This window comes from Amblyraja radiata, chromosome 26, assembly GCF_010909765.2.
Source record: "Amblyraja radiata isolate CabotCenter1 chromosome 26, sAmbRad1.1.pri, whole genome shotgun sequence".
Classification (NCBI taxonomy): domain Eukaryota; kingdom Metazoa; phylum Chordata; class Chondrichthyes; order Rajiformes; family Rajidae; genus Amblyraja; species Amblyraja radiata.
In genome coordinates, this window is record NC_045981.1 from 9,499,963 (window position 1) to 9,517,456 (window position 17,494).

The window sequence follows — 17,494 nt, forward strand, 5'->3', positions numbered from 1 at the left end:
CAGAAGCTGCTCTATCGAGCGGAATAAAACTTGAAGGTTTACAATTGTTAAACGCAGAGGTGATTGCAAGATTAGAGACATAAATGATGCTCCGTTACTGGCTGTTTAAGAAAGAACTGCAGATGCTGGAAAAATCGAAGGTAGCCAAAAATGCTGGAGAAACTCAGCGGGTGAGGCAGCATCTATGGGGCGAAGGTATAGGTGATGTTTCGGGCCTCGACCCGAAACGTCACCTATTCCTTCGCTCCATAGATGCTGCCTCACCCGCTGAGTTTCTCCAGCATTTTTGTCTGCCTCCGTGCCTGGCTGGTCCTTTGAACTAGTCGCCAATGAAGCTGCAGAACTCGGCTTGCTTCTACCAACGTGAAAGCCGCTGGAGATCTTGGGCATGTCAGGGGTCCATGGGCCTCAAGCCCACCGCTCCTCACCCAGCTTTGCTTTCCTCCACCACTTGCTCCCAAGGACAGATGAGCTGCTTCGTGGAGTCTCTGCCGCTGTGCTGGTTCACCTCCTTCTCCGCCTCCTCCTCAGAGTCGATGGGATAAATTCTGCAATCGGATGGGCCATCGACCTTTATTTGGAAAAAGCTGCAGGAACAGAAATCAGAGAGAACAAACGCTTGAGGTATGTATACCCCAGAGCCCATTCAGGATAAGTTGCTTAGTTTAGTTTAATTTAGAGACAATAGGTGCAGGAGCTATATCTAACTCTCCCCTGAAAACATCCAACAAATTGGCCTCCACTGCCTTCTGTGGCAGAGAATTCCGCAGATCCACAACTCTCTGTGTGGAAAAGTTTTTCCTCATCTCAGTCCTGAATGGCTTACCCCTTATTCTTAAACTGTGACCCCTGGTTCTGGACTCACCCCAACATAGGGAATATTTTTCCTGCATCTGGCCTGTCCAATCCCTTAAGATTTTTATTTTGTTTCTGGCAGCTAAGGCCAGAGTCCATAAGATATAGACCTTTATAAGATCTCCCCTCATCCTTCTAAATTCCCGTGAATATAAGCCCAGTCATAGAAGCATGGAAACTAGGTGCAGGGGTAGGCCATTCGGCTTCTAACCAGCACCGCCATTCAATATGATCGTGGCTGATCATCCAAAATCAATACCCTGTTCCAGCTTTCTCCCCATATCCCTTGATTCCGTTAACCCGAAGAGCCATTCTTTAATCTGTGGCTATACTAAAAGGTTAAACAGTGCAAGGTAGACAAAAAAATGCTGGAGAAACTCAGTGGGTGAGGCAGGATCTATGGAGGGAATGAATTGGTGAGGTTTTGGATCGAGGCCCTTCTTAAACAGTGGATGAAGGAGAAGCAGTTGCTTACTTGGACACTCGCCTTGGCTTTAGCTGTGGTCGTTTCTCGTCACCGTTCAAGGGTTGGACCTTGCCGCTGCTCAGTGAGATGCTCCTCGGCGACAGCGTGGCAAAGACGGGCGAGTTGCTGCAACCCCGTTTCAGAAACCTGCTGAGGGACGCGGCCACCTTGGATTTCGGAGGGGGCTTGGTTGCCATGGGCGACGGTCTCTGGTCGTGGCCCCCAGACGTCAACTCTGAGCTTTCAGCAGCTGAGGGCAACTGACTGGAGACGGCAGTGTTTGGCTTCCACCTTCCGTGCGGTGTTGGGTTGGCGACCACGGCGTCACCGATGGGTGAGGAGCGGGGGGCGCTGTTGGGCAACGGGACGTATCTGGGTGAGTAGCGGGAAAGGTCCACATTGCCCAGGTCAGAGGAGAAAGGGCTTGGGAAACAAGGTGAGCTGCACAATCCAGTGTACACTGTCAGGTTGGCAACAGGTGCAGTGAACCTACATATCTACAAGAGAAAAGACAAATGCTAGAGAATAACAAAGATCAGTCAAAAAACCCACAAATTCAAAACTTATTGCCTTTTGATGATAAAACTATTTCCATGATGCGTCGACATGGCTTTTGAGAGGAGTAGACAATAGACAATAGACAATAGGTGCAGGAGTAGGCCATTTGGCCCTTTGAGCCATTCACTGTGATCATGGCTGATCACCCCAATCAGTACCCTGTTCCTGCCTTCTCCCCATATCCCCTGACTCCGCTATCTTTAAGTAACTGCCGTTGTACACAAGACGGTCGAGGGCTTCTGCGTCCCACTCAAGTAACATCACCGGGGTCACGTTGATGAGACCACATTTGCAGACCTGTATGTGTGGGAAGGAACTGCAGACTCCGGTTTACATCGAAGATAAGACACAAAATGCTGGAGTAACTCAGCGGGACAGGCGGCATCTCTGGAGAGAGGGAATGGGTAACGTTTTGGGTCGGGCTTGAGGAAGGGTCTTGACCCATAAACGTCACCCATTCCTTCTCTCCAGAGATGCTGCCTGTCCCGCTGAGTTACTGCAGCTTTTTGTGTCAACCTTCGAGATGATGATGGGCTTGTCTCTTTGTTGTGTGTCCCCCATGGTCCAATCCACGCCTAGGTGCAGAGCTCGTGTGCAATATCGCGGCAGCTGTTATCTGGGCCCGTCTGGGAGACTTGGTGAAGGGGTAGTGTTCGACCTAACTCCCAATCATCCATTGAGTTGACATCGCCCTCCAGACCCAAAGTTGACCTCTGTCCCTCGCTACGGGCTGATCTTAACCAAGGCTGAAATCTAAGGATAGCGTGTAGTGGAAGGAACTGTAGATGCTGGTAAAATAAATCGTAGGTAGACACATAATGCTGGAGTAACTCAGCGGGACAGGCAACATCTCTGGAGATAAGGAACGGGGGAATGGGTCTCGACCCGGAACGTCCCGCTGAGTTACTCCAGCATTTTGTGCCTATCTTCGGTTTAAACCAACATCTGCACTTACTTCCTACACATGACCATTCACCTTATCTATGCCACTCTTCATTTTGTATACCACTCTAAGATCACCTCAGCCTCCAGGGAGTTAAGCCTATCCAGTCTCCCTACTCATACACTGAACTGGCCTCTCTGTAGGTAGGTGCCTGTGCCTGTCAAATGCTTCCATTCTCTCCTTATCCAAGCCTCTATATCCTTCCACGTTGAGAGCACTTGCTTCCCTCCTTTTCCCCTGGCAGGTACAAGTTCGCGGCACGGTGGCGCAACGGGAGAGTTGCTGCTTCACAGCGCCGGTGATCCGGGTTCGATCCAGGCTACGGGTGCTGTCTGTACGGAGTTTGCACGTTCTCCCCGTGACCGCGTGGGCTTTCTCCGGGTGCCTTGGTTTCCTCCCACACTCCAAGAGACGTGCAAGTTTGTAGGTTCATTGGCTTCTGTAATTTATCCCTGTGCATCACGGGCTTGTTGGGCCGAAGGGCCTGTTTCTGCCCCGTATCTCTCAACTAAACGCTTGCTATCCCGCTTTTGTGTGCTGCCCCATCTGCAGCTGTAGACATACCTGCAAGTGGTTGCTCCCAATCTAACCCAGCCAGGCCCTCCTCGATGGAACCATGAACATCCGAGCTTGGCCTTTCAATTCCAGCAACATTTTAATGACTGTCCCCTTCACCATGGGGAGATGTTCAGAATATGTGAAAGGGCAGGTGGTGTTTAATCCAAGAAGGTGCGAGATGTTGCACTTTAGGTCGAATGTGAGGGGGATGTTTACAGTTAACGTTAAAACCCTTTACAACATTGATATACAGAGGAATCTTGGGGTCTAAGTCCATAGAGCATTGAAAGTGGCAAAGCATAGAGTGTTAAAGTTGTAAAAAATAGAGTGATAAAGAATGCCTTCATTATGCTAGTCTTTATTGGCCGGGGCATCGAGCATAAGAGCCAGGAAGTCATATTGCGGCTTTATAAAACTATATGTAAGAAAGAACTGCAGATGCGGGTAAAATCGAAGGTAGACACAAAATGCTGGAGTAACTCAACGGCAGCATCTCTGGAGAAAAGGAATGGGCGACGTTTCGGGTCGAGAAGGAGTCTCCTATTTCCTTCGCTCCATAGATGCTGCCTCACCCGCTGGGTTTCTCCAGCATTTTTGTCTACCTTCGATTTTTTGCCGCATCTGCAGTTCTTTCTTGAAGATATACAGGAATAGCTTTAAGGTGAGAAGGGCAAAGGTTAAAGGAAGTGTTTGGGACAGGATATTTTAAACACCTAGTCGCGGGTGTCTGGAAAGCACAAGGCGATACACTCTCAGGACCAAACTTGGAAGGACAGATACAGATGGTCAGAAAATCCTCATGCAGAATATGGTCTCACAGACAAGGTGCAGAGGACAGTTGAGAATGAAAAAACTGAATGCGGAGAAAACATCGAAGCAGAAAGTGGATCTGCCAGTCCCTTCCAACTCGGGCTTATCTGGATCAAACTGTCATACCCATTCTTCTACAAGTTCTATCATCTCCCCATATCCCCTGACTCCACTTCCTTTAAGAGCCCTATCTAGCTATCTCGTGAAAGTATCCAGAGAACCAGCGTCCACCACCCTCTGAGGCAGAGAATGGGGTTGGGAGAGAGAGAGACTGACCTGCCATGATTGAACGGCGAAGTGCACCTGATGGGCCGAATGGCCTAATTTTGCTCCCATCACTTGTGACCTCATGACCATGGTGATTGAGTTACTCTACAATGAGTCAACTAACAAGGTGCTTGTTATTCAGGCCTCAGTAACAAGCTGCCTGCAGAGTGGGAGGTTTGTCACAGTGGTGAACTATTAGACAAGCTGAGACAAGCAGTGATCCCGTGGAAAGTGGGAGGTCGTGCGGAGGGAACTCAGTGCGTATTTCGAGCCCCAACTTATCATCCGTTCGTGTTGCAGACGCTCGATGAGTTTGGCGGTGACGATGACCTGATGTGTGACGGACGCGGTGAGGACGCGGACGAGGGTCGCCAACTGTCCCGTATTAGCCGGGACATCCCGTATATTGGGCTAAATTGGTTTGTCCCGTACGGGACCGCCCTTGTCCCGTATTTGGCTGCTACTACTCGGGTCGAGGGGACTGTCTGGTCGAAGCGCCGCACCGGCCCCGCCTCACCCGTCCCGATGTAGTGCAGCCCATGGAGTGCAGCGGCAGCAGCAGTCGCCTCGCCCGTGGCCCCGTCGGTCGGCAGCCCGGCCAGCTTTTGGACCGCCGCGACCACCACCCCTCCCTTTCATCGGTTCATGGATGGGACGCGTGTGACATTGCGCGGCCCGGGCCGAAACTCCTCAGCTGGCCCGCCGGCTGGGCTTTGTGTGCTGTCCAGCGCCCGGGCCAACTCATCATCCACCCAGCCACGGCCAAGTCAGTCAACGAATTGCCTTCGGGGATTTGTCCCGTATCTTGACCTTTCGTCCCTTATTTGGGAGTGAGAAAGTTGGCAACCCTAATGAGGACACACTTGGCGATTTACATTGCAACACACAACACCACATTGAGCAGCCCAGAGCTCGGCACGAGATGGCAACATGCGACCAGATGCAACAGAAAGACACCAAGCAGATGTGCAATGACTTACACCACTTTATTCATTAAACGAACAGCAGCTGGAGTGATCGACCAAGAACACTGGCTGAGAATCCACCCATCACGCCTCACAGGACGACCGCTTGGTGGAATTCCGGTCTTCGAACACATAAGATGTACAGTTTGTGGCCATGTGAGCGTTTGTCGGCGCTGGGCCTGTACTCGCTGGGGTTTAGAAGAATGAGGTGGGACCTCATTGAAACGTGCAGAATAGTGAAAGACTTGTACAGAGTGGATGTGGAGAGGATGTTTCCACTAGTGGGAGAGTCTCGGACAAGAGGTCACAGCCTCGGAATTCAAGGACGTTCTTTTAGGAAGGAGATGAGGAGAAATTTCTTTAGTCAGAGGGTGGTGAATCTGTGGAATTCTTTGCCACAGAAGGCTGTGGAGGCCAAGTCAGTGGATATATTTAAGCCAGAGATAGATAGATTTTTGAATAGTACGGGTGTCAGAGGTTACGGGGAGAAGGCAGGAGAATGGGGTTGGGAGGGAGAGATAGATCAGCCATGATTGAATGGCGGAGTAGACTTGATGGCTTAATTCTGCTCCTTTCACTTATGACCTTATGAACCGTGGATGTGCTGTAGGACTGGGTCAGTCCTGTGTCAGACTGTTGTTCCCTAGGTTACTCCCCCAAGGAACATTCCTGTGGGGCTGGTTGTGTCATGCTCCGTGTACCCAGGGCAGGGCTGTGTGTTACTTTAAGTAAAGGCAGACACTGTAATCAGGGGTCGGCTGTCCTGGTGAAAGGTTTGATATGGGAGAGATGGAGATGATGTTCCCAGAGCCAAGCCCCCTCCCATTAGAATCATAGAGTGATACAGCGTGGAAACAGGCCCTTCGGCCCATCTTGACCACACCGGCCAACATGTCCCAGCTACACTAGTCCCACCTGCCTGCGTTTGGTCCATATCCCTCCAAACCTGTCCTATCCATGTACCTGTCCAACTGTTTCTTAAGCTTTGGGGTAGTCCCAGCCTCAGCTACCTCCTCTGGCAGCTTGTTCCATACGCCCAGCACCCTCTGTGTGGAAATGCAATCGCTGCACTCCACCGCTCCCGGCTTCACTGCAGTAGACCCTGGAGCCCTGTGACGAGGGACGCAGTCACATCTCACAGCCCCGTGTCAGCAGCCACTCACAGAAAGCACGCTGCACCATCGTGAAGGTGTCGGAGCGTAAAATCAGTGCCTAACACTCCTGACCTGCTAACTTCCTCATTGGTGACCCTCAGACTATCCTTGATCGGACTTTGCTGGTTTTGCTTTGAACTAATCGTTATCCCCTTTTCATATATCGAAACACTGTAATTAGAACATAGAAACATAGACAGGAGTTGGCCATTCGGCCCTTTGAGCCAGCACAGCCATTCAATATGATCACGGCTGATCATCCAGAATCAGTACCCCGTTCCTGCTTTTTCTCCATGTATCCCTTGATTCCGTTAGCCCTAAGACTTATATCTAACTCCCTCTATCTATCGATATCTAAACATCCAGTGAATTGGCCTCCACTGCCTTCTGAGGCAGAGAATTCCACAGATTCACAACTCTCTGGGTGAAAAAGTTTTTCCTCATCTCAGCCCTAAATGGCCTACCCCTCATTCGTAAACGGTGACCCCTGGTTCTGGACTCCCCCAAACATGGGGAACATTTTTCCTGCATCTAGCCTGTCCAATCCCTTATGAATTTTATATGTTTCTATAAGAAAACCCTTTCATCCTTCTAAATTCCAGTGAATATAAGCCCAGTCGACCCATTCTTTGAGTGGATTGTAATCATATATTGTCTTTCTGCTGACTGGATAGCACGCAACAAAAGCTTTTCACTGTACCACAGTACACGTGACTAACTAAATTGGACTGAACTGAACTAACATCTTCCTTAAACTTTAGAAATTATAACGGCAAGAACACATTTCAACATCGAGCACTGCAGGTGAACTGTTGGAGCCTGCTGTGCCTGCAGTTTGTTCCCTGAATCCACAATTACTCCGCTGTGAATAGACACAAAAAGCTGGAGTAACTCAGCGGGACAGGCAGCATCTGTGGAGAGAAGGAATGGGTCGGGAAAACTTCTCCAGACCCGAAACGTCACTCACTCCTTCTCTCCGGAGATGCTGCCTGTCCCGCTGGGTTACTCCAGCTTTTAGTGTCCATCTTCAGCTTAAACCAACATGTGCAGTTCCTTCCTATACATTACTCCACTGTACCAGGCTACACACAATCAGCCCTGTTGCCGTTGTATTTTATATATAATTCTCTAATTACTTGTGCGCCTTATCTATCAATCCCTGACTATCTGAGTGTTACCTTATAAACTCTCCCCCTCTTCCTGTCTACCTGTATATATAGATCACTTTATTATATAGTTTCCAAACTACCTTGCTGTTACCTGATATTAAGCTGCCTAGCTACCTGTGAGTTGCCTTATTAATAGCTCCCCAACTAACTGAGTGTGATTTTACATATGGCTTCCCCATTGTGTGTAACTGAATTCAGCTTCCTAACACCCATGTTAAATAAAGTCCCTTAAAATAATCCTTGTGTCACTATATTTATATATATATATATATAAAATATTACGTCACCTTACACAGGCACAAAATGCTGGAGTGACTCAGCGGGACAGGCAGCATCGCTGGAGAGAAGGAATGGGTGATGTTTCGGGTCGAGACCCTTCTTCAGACTGAGTCAGTGTAATGGAAACGAGAGATATAGAGGGCGATGTGGAGAGATAAAGAACAATGAATGAAAGATGTGCAAAAAAGTACCGATGGTAAAGGAAACAGGCCGTTGTTAGCTGTTTGCTGGGTGAGAACGAGAAGCTGGTGTGACTTGGGTGGGGGAGGGATAGAGAGAGAGAGAGGGAATGCCGGGGTTACCTGAAGTTGGAGAAATCAATATTCATACCGCTGGGCTGTAAGTCGCCCAAGTGAAATATGAGACTGTGTGTCACCTCATCCATAGCTACCCGTATCATACTGTAAATAACTCCCTGGCCACCTCAATATCAGTTTATTACAGTTCCCTGCTACCCACGTACCATTGTATTCATGGATTCCACAGATGGCAGATGTGTTTACTAACTTGCCTGTATCTGATTCCTATCTGCCCACTGTCCATCTTGCTAGGCCAAGCTAAGATTTGAATTCTCGGTTCAGTGGGCTTTGGGTAACGTTCATCCGCCTCCTCCCCACTCTGCGCGTAGAAGTGTTGCCTTAATCTCACTCTGAAAACCGACACAAGAGGCTGCAGATGCCAGAATCCCGAGCTAAAAACACACCAAACAACTCGCTGAAGTGACTCAGTGGGGCAGGCAGCGTTCCTCTTAGAGTCACAGAGTGATACAGCGTGGAGACAGGCCCTTCAGCCCAACTTGCCCACACCGGCCAACATGTCCCAGCTACACTAGTCTCACCTGCCAGCGCTTGGTCCATATCCCTCCAAACCTGTCCTATCCATGTACCTGTCTAACTGCTTCTTAAACATTGGGATAGTCCCAGCCTCGACTACCTCCTCTGGCAGCTTGTTCCATACGCCCACCACCCTTCACAACTGTGTGAAAAAGGTTACCCCTCAGATTCCTATTCAATCTTTTGCCCTTCACCTTAAACCTGTAGTTTCTTCTTCTCCAGTTTTTTCCACTCGAATCAATCCAAAACGTCACCTGTCCATTCGCTCCGGAGATGTTGCTGGACTCGCCAAGTTCTCCGGCACTTTGTGCGTTGCTTGCTCTGAAAGGACTGGGTCTAATTTATAGACTACTGCCCCCCCCCCCCCCCACTACCTCCCACCCTGGCGGAGCTGGGGGTGTTGGTTACTGAGCCTCAGCTTTGGGGGGCTCCTGTTTGAGTTGGTGCTTGCGTTCTAATCTGTTCATCACCTGCGTGATGTCGACCACCTTGCCGGCTCCGGTGGCGGCGGCGGCCCTGGCCTCTTCCTCGAGCTGCCGCAGGATGACGGGGCTGGGGCTCGAGCGCCTCTGCCGCCGCATGAAGGGGAAGTTGCTGCAAAAACAACGGGCACGCTGAGAGGCCGAGAGGATGCAGCGCAACCCGCGCGGCCATCAAACCCACCGGCGTCACACCCCCCCCATCCCCACCACCACCCCCCCAGCTCCCACTGAGCTCTATGCCCAGGAAGTCCACCCCCCCCAATCTAACGCACAGCATGATCCCAAATTAGACACAAGCTGCTGGAGTAACTCAGCTGGTCAGGCAGCGTCTCTGGAGAAAAAGGATGGGTGATGTTTCAGGTTGGGACCTTTCTTAGAATAAAGGGGAGGCCATTTAAGGTGAGGTGAGAAAAAACTTTTTCACCCAGAGAGTTGTGGAGGCCAAATCACTGGATGGATTTAAGAGAGAGTTAGAGAGAGCTCTAGGAGCTGGTGGAATCAAGGGATATGGGGAGAAGGCAGGCACGGGTTATTGATTGGGGACGATCAGCCATGATCACAATGAATGGCGGTGCTGGCTCGAAGGGCCGAATGGCCTCCTCCTGCACCTATTTTCTATGTTTCTATGATTTTTCAGAAGAAGGGTCCCAACCTGAAACGTCACCCATCCTTTCTCTCCAGAGATGCTACCTGGCCCGCTGAGTTACTCCAGCAGCTTTCGTCTAATTTGACATAAACCAGCATCTGCAGTTCCTTGTTGCTGCAGAATGCCAGATTATATTAACGTCCCGCAGAAGCTGGAAACCTAGAATTTAAAGCAGGGCGTGCTGGATATACACTGCAGGTCGGGCAGCATCTGTGGAGAATGAGGCACAGTTGGATTGATGACCATTCCTCAGACTCGGCGGTTGCGATGGAAGGGACTTATAAATCTTGTTTCCCTCTCTCCCTCCACAGATGCTGCCTGGTCTGATGATCCAGTGGAGCCTGGCGAGCAGAGGACTGGGGTGATGGAGTCTGTGGGGAGGATGGATCGGGCCAGGGATGGAGGTGGACACGAACATCGGGCTGTCCCTCCGGCTTTACCAGCCCCATCTCCGCCACGTCACGGACGCATTACCTCGACCACGTTTGCACCTCAACTCCTTTGAGCGATAACTATTGAACTTCCCTCCCCTGTTAAGGAATGGGCTTGGATTCTGCCGTCACACTATACCGCACTCTACCTCTCCCGAACCAGCTGGAGAGATGAGAACATGCAACACTCACCTCTTTTGCTTCGTCTCTTCGGGGACCAGTGCCACATTTTGCAGCTCCTTGTAAATGGGGGACCTCAGGAAACGAGGGTACGAGTCCTGCCGGAATGATCAAGAAAGAGACGTGGTGGTGAATAACCAGGAGTTGCAATCGAATCTTGACAAAGCTGGGGCCGGGATTATGAGTTTTATTCCTGCGCCCCAGGCAATGTCACCAGTAACCTTCTCCCAACTAACAACGATCTATTCTACATTCTCCTTGAACTCAATTCCCTTTGTCCTGTTTTCACACCTTGCTCATCCTTATCTATGCACCGCCCACTCCCCTGACATCAGTCTGAAGAACGGTCTCGAGCCGAAACATTACCCATTCCTTCTCCCCAGAGATGCTGCCTGTCCCTCTGAGTGCTGAAGAAGGGTTTCGCCCCGAAACGTTGCCTATTTCCTAGAAGCTGCTGCACCCGCTGAGTTTCTCCTGCACTTTTGTCTACCTCTGAGTTACTGTAGCATTTTGTGTCCAACTTCGATTTAAATCAGCATCTGCAGTACCTTCCTTTACTTTAACTGTCCTTCCCTGAATGCCCTCAAGGGGGTGATGCTGAGCCAAATAAATGACTTGCAGCAATAAAAAGGAACTGCAGATAGACACAAAAAGCTGGAGTAACTCTGCGAGCCAGGCAGCATCTCTGGAGAAAATAGCTGGGTGACGTTTCAGATCGGGACCCATTCTTGCTGGATCATTTCAGAGAGGAATTAAACATCAGGCACAGTGCCCTTGGCTGTTATGTGGTATTATGTGGAGAGAAAAAAGGTGAATATTTTGCTAAGATTTTTACAAACGAGAGGATTTTGCAAACTAGAGAAAAAATGTATAAAGCATGAGACGAAACAGTGCAAGAGGAAATAATATAAACACAGATCGAGAGGGAGAGATGGCTAAAGACGATAAGATGGGTAAATAATAATGGGGAATGAAGAAAGGTTTCGGGTCGAGACCCTTCTTCAGGCTTCAGTCTTGACCCGAAACGTTGCCCATTTTTCTGCCTGTCCTGCTGAGTTACTGGGTGTCCATCTTCAGTGTAAACCAGCATCTACAGCTCCTTGCGACTAACTATTTACTTTTGTTTCCTCGTCCGTTAGCCTCGTCACGTTACTCCCACGTTTAGCGTGCGAGGAGGAAACTAAGTGACACTGGACCCACACACACCTCGTGCTGACCAGGCACTGAAGGACAATGAGTCGGTGGGACTAGGTGGGGACTGAAAGGCAGTGAAAACAGCAAAGGATGACCTTTTTCATCAGCATGTAGATGTGTGTCTGGGCAGCGTCCAGCACATAGCGATGAGGATGCTGCAGACCCTTCACGGTGATCTCCATCGTCCGGCCATCGATATTTATCCAACGCCTTGCACCTTGTGCCAGGAAGGTCCTGAATTCATAAGAGAGAAGGTATTTTCACATTGTGGAGAGCAAGGGATGGTTTAGTGATACAGGCCCCTAGTCCACCATGCCAACCATTGGTCACCCCTTTCACACTAGTTCTATGTTATCCCAGTTTCTCATCCACTCCTTCAGGGCCTGTCTCACTTACGAGATTTATTCCGCAACTTATCAGCACCCGTCACAGTCGCAGCAGGGTGGGGGTGGGGGTGGGGAAACTTTTAAAATCTTTCCCCTGCACGGAGAACCCGACCTTTTCTCTGTCGGGTCGCCGTTGTCGTTGGGGCCTAGCACCGTGGAGCGGCCTCCAACCGGAATGACCTGGGGCTCCAGTCGCCGAGCTGCGGAACTACTTACCATCGTGGAGCTGGCCGAGTTCGGAGCGGGTGGAGCTGTGGTGACGTGCTGCTGCGACCCGACCCCGGAGATTCGGAGGCTTACCGCAGGTCTGGTGGACAGTAACACCGGGAGCCCGCGGGTCCCTGGTGGGAGACCGCTTTTCGGGGCTTCCGCAACGGCGACTTCTCCCGCCCGAGTTGCGGGGTTGAAGAGTACCTGGAGCGGGGCCTTACATCATCTCCCGGCGCGGCTTGGAATTGCTGTGGGACTTTGCTAGCGCACGCCGGGGACTCCAACAACAAGACCTGGAGCGCGGCCTTGCATCACCCGGCGCGGCGTTAATTGCCCGCGGGACAATTACCATCGCCTTCCGGGGGCTTTGACTCTGACATCGGGAGGGGAACGAGGAGTGCAGGGGAGAGATAAGTCTTTGCCTTCCATCACAGCGAGGAGGAGATGCGCTGTGATGGATGTTTGTGTAAATTGTGTTGTGTCTTGGTTCTTTCTTGTGTGTATGACTGCAGAAACAACATTTCGTTTGAACCTCAATGAGGTTCAAATGACAAATAAATTGTATTGTATTGTATTGTATTGTATTGTATTGTATTGTATTGTATTGTAGTCGCCCAAAGAGTCGTACCTTTTTCTGGTCGCCGCTGGATTTTCAACATGTTGAAAAGTTTCGGCAACCTGCTGCGACTGTGAAGCCTGCCTCACCCATCTCGGGCATCGGGTTTAAATTTGTGTTTAACCATTCCATTGTTGCAGAAATTCAGTGAAAGGCAACCATGTCTTGAGAAATTGATCTGCTTTTTCAGCCAAGACTCAAAAAGTACAAGCATCTTTGTCCCCAGCAAATATTGGTTGGTGTATTTTATACAGGTCGACTTGGAACATCCAGCTAATCAGAGGCACCATCTATTGACAGGGCTAGTGTTAAGGATGTGTCACACCAACTTACTTGTAAACTTCCTCTGCTCTCTCCTTGACCTTTGACTGATCTCCATACTTTAATTCTTCACAAACTTCCCAGAAAGCCAGGTTTTCCACTATGATGTAAAAAAACCCCATCAGTTCACTGGTTCACACAGTTGGGAGGTCATGTTGCAGTTGTATAAGACGTTGGTGAAACATCATTTAGAGTATTGTGTTCAGTTCTGGGCACCATGCTATAGGAAAGATGTTGTCAAGCTTGAAAGGGTTCAGAGGAGATTTACGAGGATGTTGCCAGGACTAGAGGGTCTGAGCTCTCAGGAGAGGTTGAGTAGGCTGGGTCTCTATTCCTTGGAGCGCAGGAGGATGAGGGGTGATCTTGTTGAGGTGTGCAAAATCATGAGAGGAGTAGATCGGGTAGATACACAGAGTCTCGTGCCCAGAGTAGTGGAATCGAGGACCAGAGGACATAGGTTCAAGGTGAAGGGGAAAAGATTTAATAGGCATCGGAGGGGTAACATTTTTCACACAAAGGGTGGTGGGTGTGGATCAAGCTGCCAGAGGAGGTAGTTGAAGCTGGGACTAGCCCAATGTTTAAGAAACAGTTAGACAGGTACATGGATAGGACAGGTTTGGAGGGATATGGACCAAGCGCAGGCAGGTGGGACTAGTGTAGCTGGGACATGTTGGCCGGTATGGGTGAGTTGGGCTGAAGGGCCTGTTTCCAACCTGTATCACTATGACTGAACAAATTAGCAGCTTAGACAAAATCAAGCTGCATTCTGGCAATAAATAGAAAGTTGTCCTTACAGAATTCATGAGATTAGAGATACTCGCTGTCCACGCATTGTGATCTTTAACTTCATGGTTTAGGATTTTATGACACACATAGCGGCATCGTTCAATTCAGAGAGCTCCCGTAAAGAAGCACAGAGCAGAGCGAGGCCATTCAGCCCATCGTTACACCACCTGTTCTACCACAGTCTCCAAAGGCTCACCACCAGTCACCACTTGAAGCCACACATAAATCGCCTTGCTTCCCATAGCATCCCACACCCTCGCCCGCCTATAAATATCTGGGCTGGCTGCACACATAACTATAGTCACAGGGTGGTGAATCTGTGGAATTCTTTGCCACAGAAGGCTGTGGAGGGCAAGTCAGTGGATATATTTAAGTCTGACATAGATAGATCCTTGATTAGTGCGGGTGTCAGGGGTTATGGGGAGAAGGCAGGAGAATGGGGTTAGGAGGGAGAGATGGATTAGCCACGATTGAATGGTGGAATGGGCCGAATGGCCTAATTCTGCTCATATCACTTATGACCTTATGACACACATACCACTGAATTCCTTCTTCAGGAAGAGCTCGAAGTTCAGGCGTCCCATGGGATCTCTCATCAGCTCAGCAAAGCCGAATGTCCAGCGCTCCACCCGCAGCTTGGTCGGGCTGTCCACCCTGCAGCGACCAAGGACAGGCTGGTTATAAGGCAGTAAGAGCATGGCACTCGCTGCTGGGCCAGAAGCCCATCCCTTGCTGACCTCCAACTAAAGGAAAGTTAGACCAAGCACAGACTCGGCCATCGTTTCGCTGAACACCTCCACTCAGTCTGCCTAAACCTATCTGTTCTCCCCGTTGCCAAACACTTTAACTACCCTCCCATTCCCACACTGACCTTTCTGTCCTGGGCCTCCTCCATTGTCAGAGTGAGGCCCAGCGCAAACTGGAGGAACAGCACCTCATATTTTGCTTGGGCAGCTTACACCCCAGTGGTATGAACATTGACTTCTCTAACTTCAAGTAACCCTTGCTTTCCCTCTCTCCCCATCCCTCCCCTTTCCCAGTTCTCCGACCAGTTCTCCGACTGTCTCTGACTGTATTTTATCTCTGTTTGCTTTGTTGTCACCTTCCCCCAGATAACGACAATCTATTCTACATTGTCCCTGATCCCTATCCCCTTTGTCCTGTTTTCCCACCTTGCACTTCCTTATCTCTGTATCTCCCTCTTCCCTGACATCAGTCTGAAGAAGGGTTGCGACCCGAAACGTCACCCGTTCCTTCTCTCCAGAGATGCTGCCTGTCCCGCAGAGTTACTCCGGCATTTTGTGTCTACCTTCAATTTAAACCAGCATCTGCAGTTTTTTCTTACTTACATTGGAGCATTGAGTTCCCAAAGCGTTGTGTCATCGGTAATCCAAGGGTTATTGGGCAGGCAGCCTGACATGATAGGGTCGTGGGTGAAATACTGCTCACAGTATTTCAGAACCCTGATGGAACGGGTACAAGGGATAGCATTAATAGAAACATAGAAACATAGAGAATAGGTGCAGGAGGAGGCCATTCAGCCCTTCGAGCCAGCACCGACATTCATTGTGATCATGGCTGATCGTCCCCAATCAATAACCCGTGCCTGCCTTCTCCCCATATTCCTTGATTCCACCAGCTCTATCTAACTCTCTCTTAAATCCATCCACTGATTTGGCATCCACTGCTCTCATTGGCAGGGAATTCCACAAAGTCACAACTCTCTGGGTGAAAAAGTTTTTTCTCACCTCAGTCTTAAATGGCCTCCCCTTTATTCTAAGACTGTGGCCCCTGGTTCTGGACTCGCCCAACATTGGGAACATTTTTCCTGCATCTAGCTTGTCCAGTCCTTTTACAATTTTATATGTTTCTATAAGATACCCCCTCATCCTTCTAAACTTCAGTGAATACAAGCCTAGTCTTTTCAATCTTTCCTCATGTGACAGTCCCGCCATCCCAGGGATCAATCTCGTGAACCTACGCTGCACTGCCTCAATCTCAAGGATGTCCTTCCTCAAATTAGGAGGCCAAAACTGTACACACTACTCCAGATGTAGTCTTACCAGAGCCCTATACATAGAAATACATTCAGCCCTTCTAGCCAGCACTGCCATTCAATATGAACATGGCTGATCATCCAAAATCTGTACCCCGCTCCTGCTTTCTCCCCATATCCCTTGATTCCCGTTAGCCCTTAGAGCTATATCTAACGCTCTCTTGAAAACACCCAGTGAATTGGCCTCCACTGTCTTCTGTGGCAGAGAATTCCACAGATTCACAACTCTCTGGGTGAAAATCAGTGCCACTGCACAATGAAAACCACAAAATCATTGCGAGGGAACGGAGAAGAACCCATTGCACTTTCCAACTAAAACAGCTTCTTCCTCTCCATTACTAGGCTTCTGAATGGTCCTTCCATCATCTAGGGTGCTGTTCGATTCACCTTTACCCCTGTGGTGGACATTGTCCCTGGTGTGTGTGGGATAGTGTTAATGTGCGAGGATCGCTGGTCGGCGCAGACTCAGTGGGCCGAAGGGCCTGTTTCCGCTCTGTGTATTTAAACTAAACTAAACGCCCCTCTTATAATTTTATAAACCTCTACATGTCATCCCTCGGCCTGCGTCACCCCAGGGAAAACCGGCTCAGCCTATCCAGTCTCTCCTTATAACTCACAGCCGATCGTGTTGGCGCTGCATTGTTTAAAACTCATCTGCAGACCCACAAATGCATGAGCTGCAGCCCAGTCTACGATAAACAGCAGCATCCTATAGGGCCTGTCCCACTCACGCAATTTTTTCGGCAACTTGCCGGCACCCGTCATAGTCGCAGCAGGTGGCCGAAAATCCAGCGTCGACCAGAAAAAGGTATGATTCTTTGGGTGACTACTCCTGACCAGACAGGCGTCACGTGTCGACATGTCGTGGGGTAAGCGAGGGAGATACTCACCCTCCTAATGACACGGAGGACTTCACTCTGGACCTCACCAGGGCTTGCTGATAGTAGAGGATCTAACAAGGAGGAGAGACACGGTCAGTAGTGTGAACAACGACATTCTGTAACATGAAGAAGGTGATCCAAGGAATGTTTCACTGATTCTACAGGCGCAGGGTGTTAAACAGACAACTGCGAGCCGTTTCACTCACAGTCCGGACATTACAATCTCGGCACCACCGGAATGAACTAAACTAAACTAAACTAAACTAAACGCCACCCTTAATTGTATAAATCACTAACAAGTTTCCCTCTGGGGATGAATAAAGTTCTATCATATCGTATCATATGATATCATATCCCACAAGCAGTATTTGATGCTTCGACGTTTAAAAAGAAGCGTTTCTCTCTGTTTCTTTTGGAATTTAAAGATGACCTTTGGGTCCTTGTCACA

General features: G+C 49.5%; 1 protein-coding gene across 2 annotated transcripts in view; it reads right to left on the reverse strand.

The window, feature by feature from the left end:
- Positions 1-268: 268 nt before the first annotated feature.
- rgs9 (regulator of G protein signaling 9) overlaps positions 269-17,494 on the reverse strand; it is a 48,979-nt gene continuing 31,753 nt past the window's right edge. Inside the window, exons 11-19 of one of the 2 annotated variants that reach the window (XM_033044189.1) lie at positions 17,056-17,117; positions 15,459-15,572; positions 14,648-14,763; positions 13,336-13,423; positions 11,886-12,024; positions 10,609-10,694; positions 9,328-9,451; positions 1,331-1,818; positions 269-587 (exon numbers count right to left, since the gene is read on the reverse strand). In XM_033044189.1, the coding sequence (XP_032900080.1) occupies positions 425-587; positions 1,331-1,818; positions 9,328-9,451; positions 10,609-10,694; positions 11,886-12,024; positions 13,336-13,423; positions 14,648-14,763; positions 15,459-15,572; positions 17,056-17,117 (1,380 nt within the window). In that variant the 3' untranslated portion in view covers positions 269-424. Of the gene's footprint in view, positions 588-1,330; positions 1,819-9,228; positions 9,452-10,608; positions 10,695-11,885; positions 12,025-13,335; positions 13,424-14,647; positions 14,764-15,458; positions 15,573-17,055; positions 17,118-17,494 lie in introns of those variants that run through there. The other variant, XM_033044188.1, reaches the window with a different exon arrangement.